The 17,993-nt window shown below is 38.8% G+C and overlaps 1 protein-coding gene across 1 annotated transcript in view; it reads right to left on the bottom strand.

The window, feature by feature from the left end:
- LOC124168655 (zinc finger protein 316-like) overlaps nucleotides 1–11,602 on the bottom strand; it is a 55,053-nt gene extending 43,451 nt beyond the window's left edge. Inside the window, exons 1-2 of the mRNA XM_046546917.1 lie at nucleotides 10,872–11,602; nucleotides 9,097–9,429 (exon numbers count right to left, since the gene is read on the bottom strand). Coding sequence (XP_046402873.1) covers nucleotides 9,097–9,187 — 91 coding nt within the window. The 5' untranslated portion in view covers nucleotides 9,188–9,429; nucleotides 10,872–11,602. The remainder of the gene's footprint in view (nucleotides 1–9,096; nucleotides 9,430–10,871) is intronic.
- Between the last annotated feature and the right edge of the window lie 6,391 nt (nucleotides 11,603–17,993).

Genomic DNA, 17,993 nt, shown 5'->3' with positions numbered 1-17,993 from the left:
GTATAAAAAATGCCATGAAATGTGATTTTTTCAGAACCTTAATTATCCTTAAGCATGTAAAATGGTTTTATACTGAATAAATGTATGTCCTAATGGAAATTTACTGCATCTTTCAATGTTAAAGATGAATAATGTGCACCTCTTCTTTTGATTCATGTCAGAGTACATTTTCTGTGATGCTGTGGAGAATATTCCCTTACTTTTACCATATTTCCATCAATTGTAACAAGCCTGGGCCATAGTTTAGGGTTTAATTTCATCTCATTTTGAAGCAAGGGCATACCCAGGGTCAAAACTGGGGGGGGGATGGAGGGGAGGGCAAGCCATGGTAGTCCAATTAACGGATACGAAACCCTAGGGCGGGCTCGCGGGGTTAGTCCAATAGTCCAATTCTTAACTTGAAAAAAATTAAATTAAAAAAGAAGAACTTTGTGCTTTCACATTAATATTTATTCACGAACATGGTTTCAACGTTAGACGTCATCATCAGGTGAACTCTACAGAGGTCCATCACATCCTTTTATACCAGGCTAGGAGGGGGAGGGAGGAAGGTAATTAGGTTGAACGGATTGGTTAACAGAGAAGAGGGAGGGGGAAAAAACTTGGTCATATGGTAACCTAACCTAACTTCTTTCATAACATATGACCAAGTTTTTTTTCCCCCTCCCTCTTCTCTGTTGACTAATCCGTTCAACCTGATTACCTTCCTCCCTACCCCTCCTAGCCCGGTATAAAAGGATGCGATGGACCTCTGTAGAGTTCACCTGATGATGACGTCTAACGTGGAAACCATGGTCGTGAATAAATATTAATGTGAAAGCACAAAGTTCTTCTTTTTTAATTTAATTATGAATCGCTTTCACCAAGTTACGCCTCAAACAATCAATTTTGAAAAAAATTATTTTTATTTTAGTTACGTCTTATACAAGGGCGTACCCAGGACCCAGGCCCTGGTCGTTCAAGTTGAAACATGGCATGGAAAAGGTGAATGAAACCAACATTTTAAGAAAACTATAACAGCACTATTATTGGCTTGAAAAAAAATATTTTAGTCACAGCTGCCCCCTCCTGCCCCTCCCAGAAACAAAAATCGCAGAAGTCTTTCAGGAAAATCAGAACTGGATTGAAACAAAAGTTTCGAACAAATTTTCTTTAAACTCACGAAATAATTATATCAGTATAACACTGCATGTGACTAAAATAATTTTTGTTTCTAGGGAGGGGCAGCTGCCCCCTCCTGCCCCTTACTGGGTACGCCCATCGTCTTATACTAATATGGTTTTCGTGGGTTCAGAGAAAATCTGTTCCAAACGTTCGTTTCAATCCAGTCCTGAATTTCCTTAAAAAACTTTGCGATTTGTGCTTTTAGGGGGGAGGCAGCTGCCCCCTCCTGCCCTCTCCTCGGTACACCCATGTTTTGAAGCTAACCCGGACGATCTAATTCATGTTTATAATAAAGTGTAAGGATGAAGCCCTTTCGCATGACACACAAAGCTGAGGCTGAAATGGCCGCGATGACTTTGAGTTCAAAGATTAAGTCAAACAAATGGAACTTCAATGCAATCTACAAACTACCCCGAAAACCACCTCAATAGACGTGTGGAGGGAGGTGTAAGGACTTCAGCCATTAACTTGTATATGCACTAAAAATTGAGGTAAGCATTGGCAGGGTGATTTTACAATGGCCTAACATTTACTTAAGTCCATAAATGTCCCTTTTGGGTTAATACCGGCATCAATAGTTCAAAGGCCAATGTTTCGTCCCCAATGGTGGAGACCATAGGGCTCCTCTCTTAAAGTCCTTAATTTTTCAGGGGGAAAAACGAAATCCTATGCCTATCTGTTTTGCTAAATATCTCTCTTACTTTATTATTTCTGTCATGTTCTCTGGTTTACTCTCAAAAGTATTGTTCTTTAATGCTCAAGAAATCTAAGCCTAGCTCTATGTAGCTGAGAAGTCTCAAGTGCATCTCAAATTATAGTTTCATATAAATTATAATTTATACTATAGGGGTGAGGCACATTCTGTTGCAGTGATAAGATACTGATAGCCTAGAATAGGGCCACCCATAGACAAAATGCATGATTGGAGTTAAGGAAGAAAAAATAGCAAAAATTAGGTGGAAATTGAAAATACACAAGGAGCAACTTTTTTTGCTGAGGGAGGAATGTGCCATTATCAATAAGGAAGATGGTCAACTATAGCCTTAACAGACACAACATTAAGTTGCCACAAAAGGTATAAACCATTATGAATAATAATTTAGGATGGTAAGGACAATTTACCAGCACTACCAATTTTAAGCATCATGTTTAATAGCTGAGTGAAACTAAAGCTAAGAATTTTTACTCTACATTATAACTATGCTACCTACTTATATATGCTTCCTATTCAATGCCAATGGATACTGTGTGGAAAAACAATTTTTTAATACCACGGATATCACGACATTGATATCTATGTAATGTTATTTTTACAACTTGTGGTGGATGTTGCAAATAGGATATCTATCAAAATATTAAGTGTCCTAAAGCCCATTGATTTAAAAAGATATTACAGAACTATTGTCACCTTGAGCTTGAGTAGCATTTCGCGATAAATTCAATAAATTTCTCTTTTTACCAACTTAATTTTTGTAAAACTATGTAACTACACATTCAATGCTTATCATTTTTCTCATCAGCAAGATCATGAACACATTCAAATCAGAAAAATGTATAAACTTCTCAATAATGCAGACCAAAATTTTTTATAGATAGGAATGAGAAGTACAAAAATGCCCTGGTAAAATTAGTTTTCACTCTTACTGAAGACAAACTGAAATAACTAACAGGCTGTAACACCAATGACTAGCATCATGCAATGAGATACGTAAATTTTAGGGCAAGAAAAGGGTAAGAATGCCTAAATTTCAAGTCAACAAACGTGTAGAAGTCATTTACTAGTTTAAGTTAGTGATTATGAAAGCTCAACTATCCCTGCCACCCTATAATATCTGCAAACCATAATCTAGTCAAACTACAGCAGAGCCTCAATTATCCTTATTTTGAATAACCATTCATTGTACTGTCAACCTTCAGCTTCCCAAGCAGGGCTCTTCATCAAGTACTTCCTAATTCTCCCTATCGTACCCTCTCCCACCTCAAAACATCTAGTTTTTCTTATGGTTTGAGTGTTAAGTACCAACCAACAAAAATACACGGAATAAATCAATAACACTGCTACATTAAATTTCTCCCAGAAAAAAAAATTCTGTTCATGAATCTGCTTTCTACTGAATGCCTCCGAGAAATAAAATGATGCCAACATAATCTGTAAAATGAATAGAATCTAATGATTAGAAGACCGTATATATATTTTGATAGCTGACAGCTAATGTAGTCTTAAATAGTCCTAAATAAGCAAGTCTTCTAATCTAGCAAAAATGTCCCGTACAATGGTTTTATTTCTTAAAAATTCACGCTGCAGATGTTTTAACTTATGCTCTTCACACAACAACTTAAGCAACAACTTGCCAATTGTTAGCTAGAAAGTAAAAGTATACATTGACTTCGGGTAGTTTATAAGCTTATGGCTGAATACTAGGAGAAAACAGCAGGAGAATGATTAAAAAGGAGTTAGTTAACCAGATTGAGCCAAATAAGGCATACATAAAGATGGATACTGGTATTGTAAACAGTAAGGCTATCGAGTCATGAGGCAACCAAGTTTGGCAGAGATCATTGGAATATGAGGAATTACGCCATATTTAAAAATAGTCTAGGAGAAGAAAGAAAGGAGACCACTGTCAAGAGAGGTGTATGCACAAATAGCAAAGATATGAAGAATGTGCGAAGAGTTAGCAGTGAAATACGCAAACCTGATCTTAATATGTTAGCCAATGATCCAGAGTTCCTGAGCACACTATTTCATGAATATTAATCAACAAAAAGCTAATCAGCTTCATTACATGCCACTCCAAGACAAACATTTTCCTTCAGCTAGTTCAGTGAAATAGTTATATCATACGCCAACACATCCTGGCAATCTAGAAGTCGACTTTGGCAACTGATCAACTGTCACTGTGGGTGATGACTCTTAATGTTTTTGGCTCAATTCAAGAAGTGAAATTACACGGTCTTTCTTGAGAAGTTTCTCAAAAGTCGAAGACTAAAAGGAGTCTCTTCTCTTAATGTGAAGGCTTGGGTTTCATATGACCAGGGTTGGCAAAAACCTGGTTTATTATTTTGAAAAAACTTATCCCACTGGATTTTTTCGGGTTTGAAACAAAAACATGTTAAATTGTTATCTTTATTATACGGAGCTTAGGGCTTTTTTATCTATGAATATAAAATATTTCACCAAATACCCATCCCATCTATTGTCTACCTCACAATCCTGATAAGTATTTCATACCAAGATATTTGCAGATTGCATATCCATGTCAATCACTCATTTTCTGTGAAGATATGTGAACAAAGATTTCATAAATTAAACTGAGTTTGAGTACAATAAATGTTCAGTTTTTGAGGTTAAATTCAAATTTCAGCATACAATGAAGCAATCAAATGATAAGACGGTGATGGACATGTATGCAAATCAGCTGTCTTAATAAAATAGTATCAATCTGGTTGTTAACTTGACGGGCTGCTTCCTCAGTGTAAATGCATGCATGTGGAAATGCACCCCCACTGTCTAGCTTTAAGTGATACTATTTCAAATTAGACCTCACAATTTCATAATTTTAATTTAAATGACGCTAACTCTGATACATCATGATAAGATTGCAATTATCCTGATAACAGCAAAATATCGTAAATTTTCAAAGCCAAAAATTGCGTTCATGATATTTTAAATTATCAAAATAATTTAAATGATATTGATATATTATATTATTAAAATTATAATTTATGTTATCAATTATGATAAAGAATAAATGTCCTGTTGGAGATGTTCCATATTTCCCTCACAGACGGCACAAAGGACAAACGTGGTAAATTCTCCATGACACAATGACAGAAGAGAGATATACATAATGGGCGATTGAAAGTTTTTACATTAATATTTCTATGAAGAAAACTCTTTAATCCATCCAAATTGCCATTTACCAATAAGAAATGTTACATTCAATAAATCATTTGGTAAACATACTCTTATTAACGCATGTTAAAACACAGGATTACTGAACTCTCGTCAGCAACATATCTATTCAAAAACTTCAGCACAACTTCTGTATTTATCTTTCACAGGGTCAGGCATTTTGCCTCTTTTGCTCTTCATGCCGTCTCTCTCAATAGGAAAAACTACATTTACAAAAACTTGGAATTCGAAAAAAATTTGGACCTTTCATTCAATAAACAACGTGCAAGTTAGTGAGGACCTGAAGATGTCAAATAGGATGCCATGTTACTAAGACTCAAATATTGTCATGTTGCCACCGACAAGAGCTACTATCTCTTTCTTTATTTTTGGCTCAAGTTACTGCCATGGGCTCAAGTAGCTCTCATCAACATTAGTCAACAATCCTAAGACTGGTTTGATCCTCTCTCCTAACAGCTAGCCTTTTCATAGTGACATATTTCTTCTCTTTTACATACTTTACAACCTGTCCTATGTAACTCATTCAGGGCTGTCCTTTGCCTTCCTTCCCTCCCACCTGTCCCTCTACGATAGCCCTACGTTTATTATATATTCATAAAATATATAAATGTTTTACCTAACATTGTGCCCTTCAATTTCTATTTTCAATATAGACCATGAAGTCTAAGGGTTAATTCAGGACTTTTGCGAGTATGTTAATAAAATTATAAACTGAAATCAAAGGCATTATAATAGTGCCTAACCCTACTTCAGACATAAGTCTTCAGTCTGGTGCACTGGGCTGATATAGGATTATTTTAATTTATAATGAGGCTGCTGTAGACTAACACCCAAGATAAGAAAAGAATATATAAAAAGCATCTATGTATAAAAAAAACTATCCAATTAAGCACCAACATATATTTGGTAAAACGGCCCATCGGTTTTTTAAAAACTCGACAGGTTTTTTCGGGTTGCGTTAAATCATGGTAGCCCTGCATATGGTGCACATATAAATGCTATGATGCCAGAGCTAATTAAAACAAACACAACACATACCCTCACTTGACAATTATTGGCATAGAAATTAGGTTGACTAAGAAAACTGGAAAAAATCACGCATTCTAGAGTATCCAAATACACGCATCCGCAGAACTATTCCAAAGGAGGCACCCTGTTATTAAATAATAGAAGGTAAAACTATAACCAATACTAATAGCTCACAAAATGAATCACCATCCAATATGAAGTGATGGACTTCAAAATTCTATGGGGTCAAATTATACCATAGCGAGGTACAACTGATGCTAACAACCAATCCTAAGTTCATGGAATAGTGGTGATATGAAATGTTTAAAGATAAGTACGTCTTGACTTCAACCAATGTCATTCTGCCTCCCATATATCATGAACTAATGGAGAATCATGGTCTGCTACATAGAGACCTTAGAGGGGCTGGATGAAGACTTTGGACATGAACACAATAAAGTCATCATTGCAAAACTTTCTTCTGGCAGACAAAAGTTTAAGCAAAATTGTTGAAGACTCAGGAAAGAAACTGGAAACCCTACTTGATATTAAAACATTTCAGCAGCTGAGTTTAGGGTGAACTCTATCCTGACCAAAAACCAAATCTTGTAATTGGAATAAGTGGTAATTAGATGTGTCATTGAAATAAATATTAGAAAATGAAATGCAATACAATAGCAGATATAATAATGTCAAAATAAATGCGACTGATCACATAAATTTTGGCTCTATACTGGGACAGAGCATCAAGCACCATCCATTAACATAACAGCATGTAATTATTCAGCAATGACTGATTTATATAGATACATCTACCCCATAATTTTGCTTCTACATTGAAAAAAATGCTTTAATAATAAAAATCTAAAGTAAGAGGTTCCAATAGTCAATCATTCCCACCCCAAGATCATCAATATTAGAGCATCTAAGACCACAATGAAGAAACCCACAAAGAAGCAAGTTAAACGTAGCTTGATTGAGGATGAATATGCCAAAATTTCAAGAAAAAGCAAACATATAGCCTAAAAACTGTTTTTGGTCCAGGCAATTGCATTTAAGTTACTTAAGTTGAACCTAAGTTACTATTCAAGACATGTAAATACAGTAGTGTGACACCATGAATAAAAATATAGCATAAACGAATATTTTTGTGAATATATTAGAGGAAATACACTAGCTTAGAGACCAAAAATTATCAAAAGTGATGAATGACTCCAATCTAGCACCGAAGGTTTTTACTGTAATTTATGATAGAAAATATTCCCATCGCCGGCTATTGAAATCTACGTAGATACAGAAATTGATAACAACTTGGCTCCTAAAATTCTCCGAAGAGCCTTCGAAAGTCATACCAAACGGCTAGTCCTTTCCAATTCCTTTCACAAGAAAGAATATGTGACTGAAATTAGGCAACCAGCAGCGCAAGGGCAGGAATACTACCCCGCACAACTAGTCAAGAGGGTTGCATAATATGCTAGGCTATTGAAACTGAGCTGTTTTTCGCAAGAAAGTAGCTGTATCGGCATCGACGCTAGCTTGCATCAAACCTAAACGCACTCCCTACATTTCATTGGACACATCTCTTTTAACACTTATTGGAAAATCACCATTGCAATACAAATCCTGCAAAAGGATAATAGACCGTATATACGACGGTTCGCAAAGGCATTTCCATTTACTAACGGTTCGCAACGAATTATTTCGCCTATTAGCTCAGATAGACGCAAGAGGAATGCAATTATTACGAACACGAATGGAATCGAAAGATCTTCTACGTATAATTAGTTGTAACCCAGTATTTTGACAACGAAAACGTAAAAATTGACCCAGGAACATTTTACGAACTCCAAAATAAGCCGGAAAACACAATCAAGGGTGTCTAATAACGATAGTAATGGTAACAATAATTTCAAAGTAATGTATATATTTAAATTTTTCGAGTGGCCATAGGTAAACATGAACTGGAGAATTTTTTAATAATCACGTATTTATCATGAAAAAAGACGGGACATCGCACAAAATTACCAACTAAAAACCGCCGGCGTCTGTAGACGATTTTCACGGAATATGGTGTAGACTAATGGCACAAAGAGCAACAGATTACAAAATTTCAAATCCAAGAAGCTCAAGGAATGAAACAGTAATCAACTTGATCAGCACAGTAACATAATGTTTTTTATGTGTAGTATTTTGGCGCCTAGTACAAAATAGTAAAAATGATGTTCGCCGTAACAGATAAACTAAAAACACTCCAGCTAAATTTTACAAGCAATAACTTGACAGCGAAAAGAAGTTGGTAGAAAAATTGGGGTACTAAATAAACAATCTAAATCACAAATCCACACAAGCATAGGAAAGCTGAAGCATAGCAGTTAGCAACTGTAAGATAATAAATAATACACTTCTCCACTGTGAAGTAAAACATAATTACCTAATGAAACATGTTTTCACAGGAAAATCACTTGATATCTTAACTGTCACTGCCAACCTCTTAATTGATACCGAGCACTTAAAATCTTATATACATGAAAAAAACCCGAGACTCATGCGCACCAGGAATGTCAACAATATGCGGTTGCGTATTCCGATCGTCACCAGACACTAGGGTGTCGCTTCAAAATGACCTTTTGAAAGGATAACCGACGAATTAATGATGACAGCCGTGTAATGAGACCAAAAGAAGAGAATAGTAGCATAATTATATCCAAGGGAAATCACTCAAGAGGGCAAAAACATCTGGAACGCGAGAAGGATGAATAGTTTCCCAGAAAGTTTAAAAAATCAAACGGATTTTCAATGAATAAATGCCGGGTTGAATTTAAGCATTATAAACAAGTGGTGGATAGTTTAAAAGCAGCGAACAAGGCAAAAATATAGTAAATAATCTTTGACATAGCTAGAGTACATGAGTCGTAACGGGTTTCACTTTATGGATCATAACACACGACAAATAAATAAAAACACTCGTAAATAAGTGTACAGAGGGTTAGTTCCTCTTTCCTCCTTACCCTGAGCTATGCAGTACATGATTTGCCTGGGAACGGCCAGGCCGGCGGAAAGGCAGGCTGCAAACGAAGCAGCCGAAAAATTTAAGGCCATGTCGATGCCGTAGTACTTGTCTTCTCCACATTACACTTCACTGTCCCTCACTCCCCCACCCACTCTTCCTCAATCTTGAACCCGCCTTCTTTGCTTTGGCCCGGACTTAAGGGGCGTGGAGAATTATAATAACGGGCGAGTGCAGAAGAAGGGTACTGACGCTTCGTGGACCAATGGATCAGTGAGTACAGAAGACGACAGGGCGGCCAAGTTTTTTGACAGCGCGATTGGTATTCCCTATCCTGCAGAACAAGAAGCAAACATAAGTTTTCTCAAAACAAAACAATGGGCAAAGGAAAAGTAATCGCATTGACCACTACTTGATACAGTGCCACAATGTGACAAAGAAAAATTATCATCAAACCCTCTCACCACGCGCGATGAGTCGCGAACTTTGAATCCTCGCCTATTAAATAGGGAAGAAACATTTTAACCACCCTCATCAAGCAGCAAAGGAGAATCAACGAGCCAGGACATACCATCAGAAAATATTTGCCCCAAGTATTGTGGCTACTTGACGCAACGTTCTAATATGCTTCCCAAACCGGTATTCTTATTGAGCGATGCACCAAGGAATTTACTTGGATTAATGAAAAGGATAAACAATTTCAGAATTAAATTCGTACTCCTATATCGTTCCTCTTTTCACGACAAACCCACAAAAATTAGTGAAAAAGAATATACAGCCAAGAATGGGCAACAGAGACTACCCTTCAATGGGCGCGGTGAATAAGTAAGTTACACAAAATTACAAGAATATTAACGCATGAATTTTCCATAAGGTTGCACCGCAACAGCTGTATGGATTGGGAAGACCTGATAACTAGGATAATACAATCCGCTACGATGTGCTAAAGGGGTCCGGAAATTTCCTCGCTTGAAGACCCAGAAAAAATTAGGGAGGACTACGACGTGGACGAAAATGTACTCAGTTGCAGCAATAATCAATACTGTGAAAAATCATCAATGCTGCGAAAAATATCCCGAAACGAAGGCAACATAAGGAAAAGAAAACCGGTTTAAAAGCGAGCAGGAGGGTACACAGAATGCGAAAGCATAAGGTTTGGTTAGCGACGAAAATTACCGACGAGGAGCATAAAACAACATCCAGAGTCTAAACTAAAGAACAACAAGTAAAGGTAAAGCATACCTATAGTGCATCAAAAGACGGATCGTAACCCACGCAATTCCCGTTTAGCGGTCAATTTATGAAGAGACCGAAAGAGATACCAGTTAAAAGTATTGTCGGAGCAATTACCATAATCAAGATATTGTATCAAAATTAGAATGATGCATCTAACAGCGACGACATTGCTTCCGACCGGCGAGGATGGGGAAACGTTACATCGGTCTGCCGCCAATTCAAATTCGCGTAGACGGTAGCAACAATTTAGATCACACTTGAGAAATCTCACGCTCGCAGTCAATCTTCCCCGACGGCTCTGGATTTTAAGTTGCACGACGATGTACACCGGTAATTTGTCGAACTCGTCGGATTTTCGCGCACAGACGCGAATTTGAAAAAAGAAGGGGCAATTTTACGTTAGGAAGGGAAGGTTGGGTCGCCGCGGATAGCGAAGCCTCCCGCGCTCATACATATCCACCCCTAGCTCGCTCCACGCTGGGATTTTCCCCCTGGCTCCTCCGCCCCCACACCAATAAGAAATCACCAAATATAACTCACCAGACCTATAGTATTCCTTAAAATATCGCGTGGTCGCCCGTTGCACTATAGAGTAGTACAGACTGACGTATGGTGGTGCACTTGAAGATGATAGCGCCATCTAGGAGATGAATTATATCAAAACTTGCGGGAGTTAACAGTCCAGTCGCCTCCTCTTGTGATCACATCACTTTTTGACTAATTTTTCCTCCGATAATTCACACACCTCCCCCGTCTTCACCTTTTAATTTCTCTTTTTTCAACGTCGCACCACTGGGAAATTTTTATTCCCGAAAAATTTTCATGGACCTATATTTTATATGTATAAAAAAAACAAACTTGCTCTTTCTCCCGGAAGGTTTATTTTCCTCTCTTGCGTGCGTGCTTTTTTTTGCGCGCAAATTTTCTTGCGGGCAAATCCAAAAAAAAAAGTGTGGGGAAAATCACGTAATTTCTCGCGCGCGCTTTTCTCACGTCTTCTTCACACTTGCTTCAATATTAGTCCTTCAACATTAGCGCTCCCGGCACTTTGGTCGTCCGATCCTCCAGGGGATCACCACGGAGATCCAAGGGGCCGACACCACTGTTAAAAAACTCTCCACTCACTACTGCCTTCCTCCACGGTTGTGTGTTGAGAGAAGAGAGATCCTCCTCGCTGTAGCAAGCAAGCGGCCAGCATCTAAGCCGGCGACGTCGTCGGCGGATCCAGACCTGCTACTCCTCGTACCAACATCATGTTCTCTCTCGGAGCGCCAGAGAGCACCTTCTACCAAGCTCCCTTCCCCTCCCGCCTGGCTCTCCAAAATCCTACCCCCACCCTCGCAACTTCGGCTATACTCGCCTCAACTCCGAGGCGGGAGTCGGGGGGCCACGAGGCGGTGTTGCCAGACGTACCCGTCTGCCTCTCCCGGCCTCCCGAGCCGCCCGACACTTCCCCTACCCAGCGAGAAAACCCCTCCTACAATCGCGTAACCCCCTACTCCTCCGCCCCCTCTACTCCCCCCAGAGGCAGACTATCCCCGCAGTCTAAAAAACTTCCCCTCTCCAGTACTTTTTGGCCCCTCCCACTTCGTCTGCGCCTCCCATTCTGTCTCCTCATGTGTGACTGAAAGGAACCGAAGGGATATATACGACGGGGCGACAAAAAAGCAAAAAAAACGTATAATGAGAAAATAAATAAAACTAGAGGAGAGCTTGAAACCAGCTCGGGGCTCACGTATACATACACTCAAAATCCCAACACAACCACGTATCTCCTCAACGCTCACCGATCGTCTTTTTTCTCTCCTCATGGTTATATACTTCATCATCATCCCTTTCCTTTATATTGCTTCTTCCTTTTAACGTTTTGGACTATGCCTGCGTAAAAATACGCGTCCGGGTACGGGGTTCGATTCGCGGTCAAGGAAATCAGCGAGCCATTGAGACAGCATCTTCTAGATTTGAATCCAATAAAACTTCAATTCCAAAAAGCATGGAAAAATTCTGAAAACCCGACTTCGGTGGCATCGGGGTAAAGTCCTTGCCTCCCACAGATGAGGGCGCGGGTTCGAGTCCCGCCTGGGTAGAATGAGACTTTCCCGCGCACGGGTGTTCCTGTACGTTTAACTGCTAATTAAAAACAACAAGACCAATGGTGCCGTTTTCGGAGATACAGGAAAAAAATAAATGAAATAAATACTCAAAAGTCCAACAACCACGTATCTCCTCAACAATCTCAGATCGTCTTTTTTTCTTCTCATCGTTATATACTACATCATCATTCCTTTCCCTATTAGCTTCTTCCTTCTAGCATTTTGAACTACGCCTCCGTAAAAATACACTAAGGGGGACGGGTTTCCGCTACATGAATTTCATTTTTTAATTCGGGAGTTCGTATTTCACTCTCTTTATCAACGCGTCACCATAATCATTCTGAATCCTCATGAGTGACAAAAAACTGAAGGGATAAAAATATCATTTTCTTCCCCTCTTCTTCCATCAAATCTTTTGAACAACGCCTCCGAAAAATAAACGTCGGGTACGGGGATCGATTCGCTGTAAAGGAAATCATCGAGCTAAGGAGCCAACATCTTCTAGAGTTGAACAGAAAAAACTATAATTCCACAGAACATGGAACAATTATGTTAGCTCTGTGGAGAAGCTATGCCTCAAAAATACACGCCGAGGTACGGGGTTCGATTCGCGGTCGAAGAAATCATAAAACTATGGAGCCAGTATCTTCTAGATTTCCAGGAAATGGAAACTAAAGACAGAGTCAAAAACCCTCTTCCCACTTGGCAACACAGCTAACTTACGAAGCATGCATTACAGAGGCCTGAAAGCGAATGAATTTCCTAGAGGCTTGTCGGCAAGGCTCCGCCTCTCGTATTTTAGTTGGTTTCCAGTACGTCACGTGCCCTCCGCCCTCACCCCCCAAAAAACTTGGGCCTGCCTTTAAGTCGCAAAGATATTTGAAATGAACTCTAGTATACGGTCATAACGGGCTCATTCACTTTTTCTTTTCAACTGTCTATTGTGATATGGTTTGAAAAATAAATACATCCACGTTGTTTTCCGATCCATCGCCTAGTTTTCTAGCTATTCGGGGTAAAATATTAGCGCTTATTAAACACTTCTGCATTTGAGTGGCAACCCGCTCGAAATGAGTTCACGACGTCATCGACTTGTCTGAGAAAAACCTTCCAAGTATCTACCTACCTGAGGTTCCAGAATTTCCATTTGTTCGTAAATTTTCATCGCTTATAGCTTGAAAAGTAAGGGATGTATTGAAATAAGGAAAAATTACGGTTCTCACCATTTATAAATTTCTATCAAAACCAACAACGATATATAATTGGTGAATTGGGCCCATTTAACATCAACTCTGTCAAAATATTTTCTCAGGCAATGGCCCGGGAATGGTGTAGCAATAAATTTCAAATATAAGTGATACGAACTCTCAATGATATTACTTCAAAAGCATGCGTCGGCAATAAGCAGGATGAATAATTTAGTTGAAAAAAGGCACTAGGCTATTCCACTTACGAAGCCCTTTCACCTCCCATTTGACGAACCAGCGAGCCAAATCTGTTGATCTTAACCAATATACTTTTATGCATGTTTATTAGTCGTATTAGTCGAATTTTTCCTTGTTTTCGTTTCTGTTGTTTAGTGCTCACTGTTTTTATAATAGTGTAATTTTAATTTTGCGATATATTTTGATGCAGGCCCTTCTTGATCTTGAGGACCGAGGCTGAAGCCTAGTTCGTCTATAAGAAAATCCAGCCCTGGCAATAAGGTTCCTGAATTACCATTTGTCCGATAGATTTTTATGAAAGTAATACGTTCCTTTCCTTGATGGTATGTAGACTCAAAGTATATCTCAGAGTAATTTGAGGCGGAAATTCACTTCATGATGGCGCCAATTCATTCGCCTCACAGATCCGTACTCAATAACCTTCATCGTTTCTTCGCTGGTGTGCTCTCGCAAAATTCAAGGCGACGCAAAACGGAGGACATTTTAGCGAAAATATATTATCCGGACGTTTTCGGGAGCGACGCCGAAATGAAACCTCCGCGTTTCTTGTACTGATCGATTTCAACGTTGGCTTCCGATAATAGACCCACATTGATGTCGCGCCGAAATCGAAAATATTGGATTCAAGGTGGAGGAGCCATGGATTTAATTCCTTCATTTACTAATATAAACCACCTGACGTTTAGCCACCAGATGGTTTCATAAACTATGAATAGTGGCACATGCCACAATAGGGTGGTTTCCTATTATTTTTTTATTGCCTAAATCGAAAGATTATTACACCTGGACTGCGTATTTCACGCTCTTAGATTTTGGAATGATGATATCTATTTTTCGCGATTAAACGAAAAGGGAAATATTTCAAGCGCGCGAAAACACGACGACTAAGCAGGAATTATGGGAAAAGTGCGTGTGGCGTATTTCTGGTTCCCGCTGTCGGTGTGTGAAGTGACCTTGGGGCGATGCTTGAGCGCTGATTCGACGCAGGCTGCTAGCAGGTAGCTGAGTACCCTGCTAGCAGGTAGCGCTTGGCTTAAATAAGGATTATTATTTCCCTATCAAACGAAGGAAACTTTCCGAACTTAGGTATTTTTAATGTGTGATTATTAAGAGATGTTTCCCTGAGCTCTGTGCCTCATGCATGCATTAGTAATCTCAGACAACGTAAAACTCCTATCTACTCGTATAGAAAGTAGGTCCCTGTGACGTCACGTGGAGTGGTATCGCATGGGCGCCAATCTGGCCTTTTTTAAATGAGGATAAAATTGACCCCTGCCATTCGTCTAAACCGGTATTTCTAAAACCAAATAATTTGTGTATTATGAATACACTAATGGTGGGTAACGAATCGCAATTAATGCCTTTCGTTTTCTTTGATGAAGGAAACTACCCTATTGTAGAGGTACTGGTGCAAATGTGGAAGCATGTTGGTAATGCAACCTTTAGGGCTTGGGAGGTACTCTAGGCTAGCGGTGACCGCATCAACTTCTTGGCCTGCTTCTTTAGTAAGCCTGTAGGAGCGGCAGGGGCGCCGACTTATAAAAAATATTGGGGGGGCCCACATCGGAGGTCTTGCCCCGGGAAGAGGTTAAATTCAAAGTGTGCCGCAGCACCATAACACTACCATGATTCACACCACTAGATTCAGTTAACCTGCTTAACCTTATAATTATTTGTTTCAACACACATTGTTGAATTTATTTATAAGGTAACTATCGTCAAACATGGGAAATAAAAATTACCAATATATTTTTGTGATTTCACAAAGCATAATATAACTTCATTATTTTCTTGAGTTATTGAGGGGGCTCCGCCCCCCCAAACAAATCTTTGAGGGGGCTCGGGCCCCCTCAGGCCCCATGGAGTCGGCGCCACTGAGGAGCGGTGACAGTCAACTCATGGTATATTGTCTGTGAAATACCTGTTCCATGTTTCTATTCACTTGTAAAACTTTTGAGGTAAGTTTTTAAGTTTAATTCAATCACCTAGTCCACCAAGCTATTTCTTAGTGCTATATAAGTTTTAAGGCATAAAACATGCAACAATCTGGTGTAATTAAGTAGTCTACTAGTTGGAAAATGAAGCACAATTTTAGCTTCATAGTTCAATATGCCGATGCTGGTAACAGTGGCGCAGCGAGGGGGGGGTTTTGGGGGATAAACCTCCTCCCAGAGCTCAGAGAAATTTTTAAGTTTAATCCATTTTACTTATTTGGATCAGTATTACTTATAGAATAGTGCTAGTATTTATAAAATATCCCTCGGAAAGCCGTAAAAATTACCATTTTGAACCATTATTCTCAATATTTTTCTGGAGGAGGGTCCCCGCAACGCCTGCTTGCCCTGGTGGGTATGCAATACCCCCACACCCGTAAGTATTAGTAGCGCCTAAAACCCTCCCTAGCCTTAATTCCTAGCTGCGCCCCTGGCTGGTAATGTGGAAGCACAACACTGGGGTAAATGTGGAAACGTTGCCATATTTTCGTCACCTAAATGTGCTCTGTCCACTTCATCACCTTTTCGCCAGTTTCAGAAGCCGATGTAGATTATTGGTCCCAAGCCCAAGTGTAACTGTGAAAATTGGGATGTCCAATCTATGATAAAAGCGATTGTTTCCTTGGAGTAAAAAAGAAAATACTTTGTGCTCCATTTGTGAAAATGAGAACTACATTTGTGACTTTTGCAAGTGAACATTTTATTGAAAATTGCTATTTTTTTAAGCCTTTGTGTTGATTTTTCAATGAATAATAAGTAGATGATCTTATATTTCACTTTCCTATAGTATGATAGCCAGAATACAAACGTTTCCTTTCTGCTTCGTTGTTAAAAAACCAGAGGTATCTACAAATATCGGCTCTAGGCTCGGATAGGTCAACATGCAAATGTATAAAAACAACATCACTATCTCCTCAGTTTAATTTTTTGATCGAACTCTTTAGTTAACGCACTAAACGCGCAGTTACTCTTTACATTTCCATTTACATCTTTTTCCAGTAAATTCTTGGCAATTATATGTTTCCGTATATCTTTCGCTAATAACGGGGAGGGATAAACTAATAACCTCAATTCTTTTACATGCAGATTTGGAGACCAATGAAATAAAATATTTAGAATTTTCCATTTACCTAAATAGGAAGCAACATAAAGCTGTTTTGGCTTCACTGAAGTGGTAAGAATATTACGTCTAGTACTGCAACAGGAAACGCCCTTGACTACGTACTACGAAAGAGAAGGCCACAAAGAAGATAAAATGTATGATGTACTCTCAAGACTTGAAATTTTGATAGCATTGCGGTTTCCACGACCTTTCGACTTGTTTATAACACCCTTGGTTACCATAGTTACGCACCTGTTTGTCGGCTCGCTCCGTTATGGGGAGAAAAAATATAACTCAACCGCATTTGAGATAAAATAATCATCTCTCCTTTGAGCGAATGATTCAATTTATTTGCAAATACGCGGTAAGCAGAAAATTTATACTCGAGGGAGGGAGGTAGTTTGGTAACCGTCTCTGATTGGAGCTACGTGTGTGGCGTAGAAAAAAAATGAGCAGAGCTACCCCGCGCTTGTAAGCGTGCTCCCAAAATTCCACAAAAATCGCCTCGATATGGTATGTAAGACCAACTTTCCAGTAAGTCTCGCAAGTCGCACGTGAAGTTATTCAGAAATCTTTCAACTGGAAGCTTGTTTCTTTAAAACTAATGAATAAAGCAGTCGCACCCAGGGACGAGAAAAAATCATTTCCGATTTCTTGTCAAGTTTTGACGAGTTCCTGTCTAGCCTGCGGGCTATTTCAAATACAAGTATTTTGAAATACGTATTTGAAATACATTTGTAATTTGTACTTGGTATTTGAAACACACGATCTGAATGTATCTTGAATTTTGCCATCCAAATACAGATTTTTGGTATGTTACTAATATAAATAAAAAATACATTTGTAAAATACTGTTGAAGTAGCTCTGTAAAATTATGCTTAAGATATTAATTCAATTTCATTAGAATCGTTTTTGCAGCTATCCATAACGTGTCAAGGCAGGTTATATATTTTTTAATGTATTTACATACCTATATATGTTTGCAGTTTAAAAGGTATTTAACATACTATTTTGTAGTGTGTTTTCC

Source organism: Ischnura elegans, chromosome 12, assembly GCF_921293095.1.
Source record: "Ischnura elegans chromosome 12, ioIscEleg1.1, whole genome shotgun sequence".
Classification (NCBI taxonomy): domain Eukaryota; kingdom Metazoa; phylum Arthropoda; class Insecta; order Odonata; family Coenagrionidae; genus Ischnura; species Ischnura elegans.
This window is presented reverse-complemented; position numbering and strand designations above follow the sequence as displayed.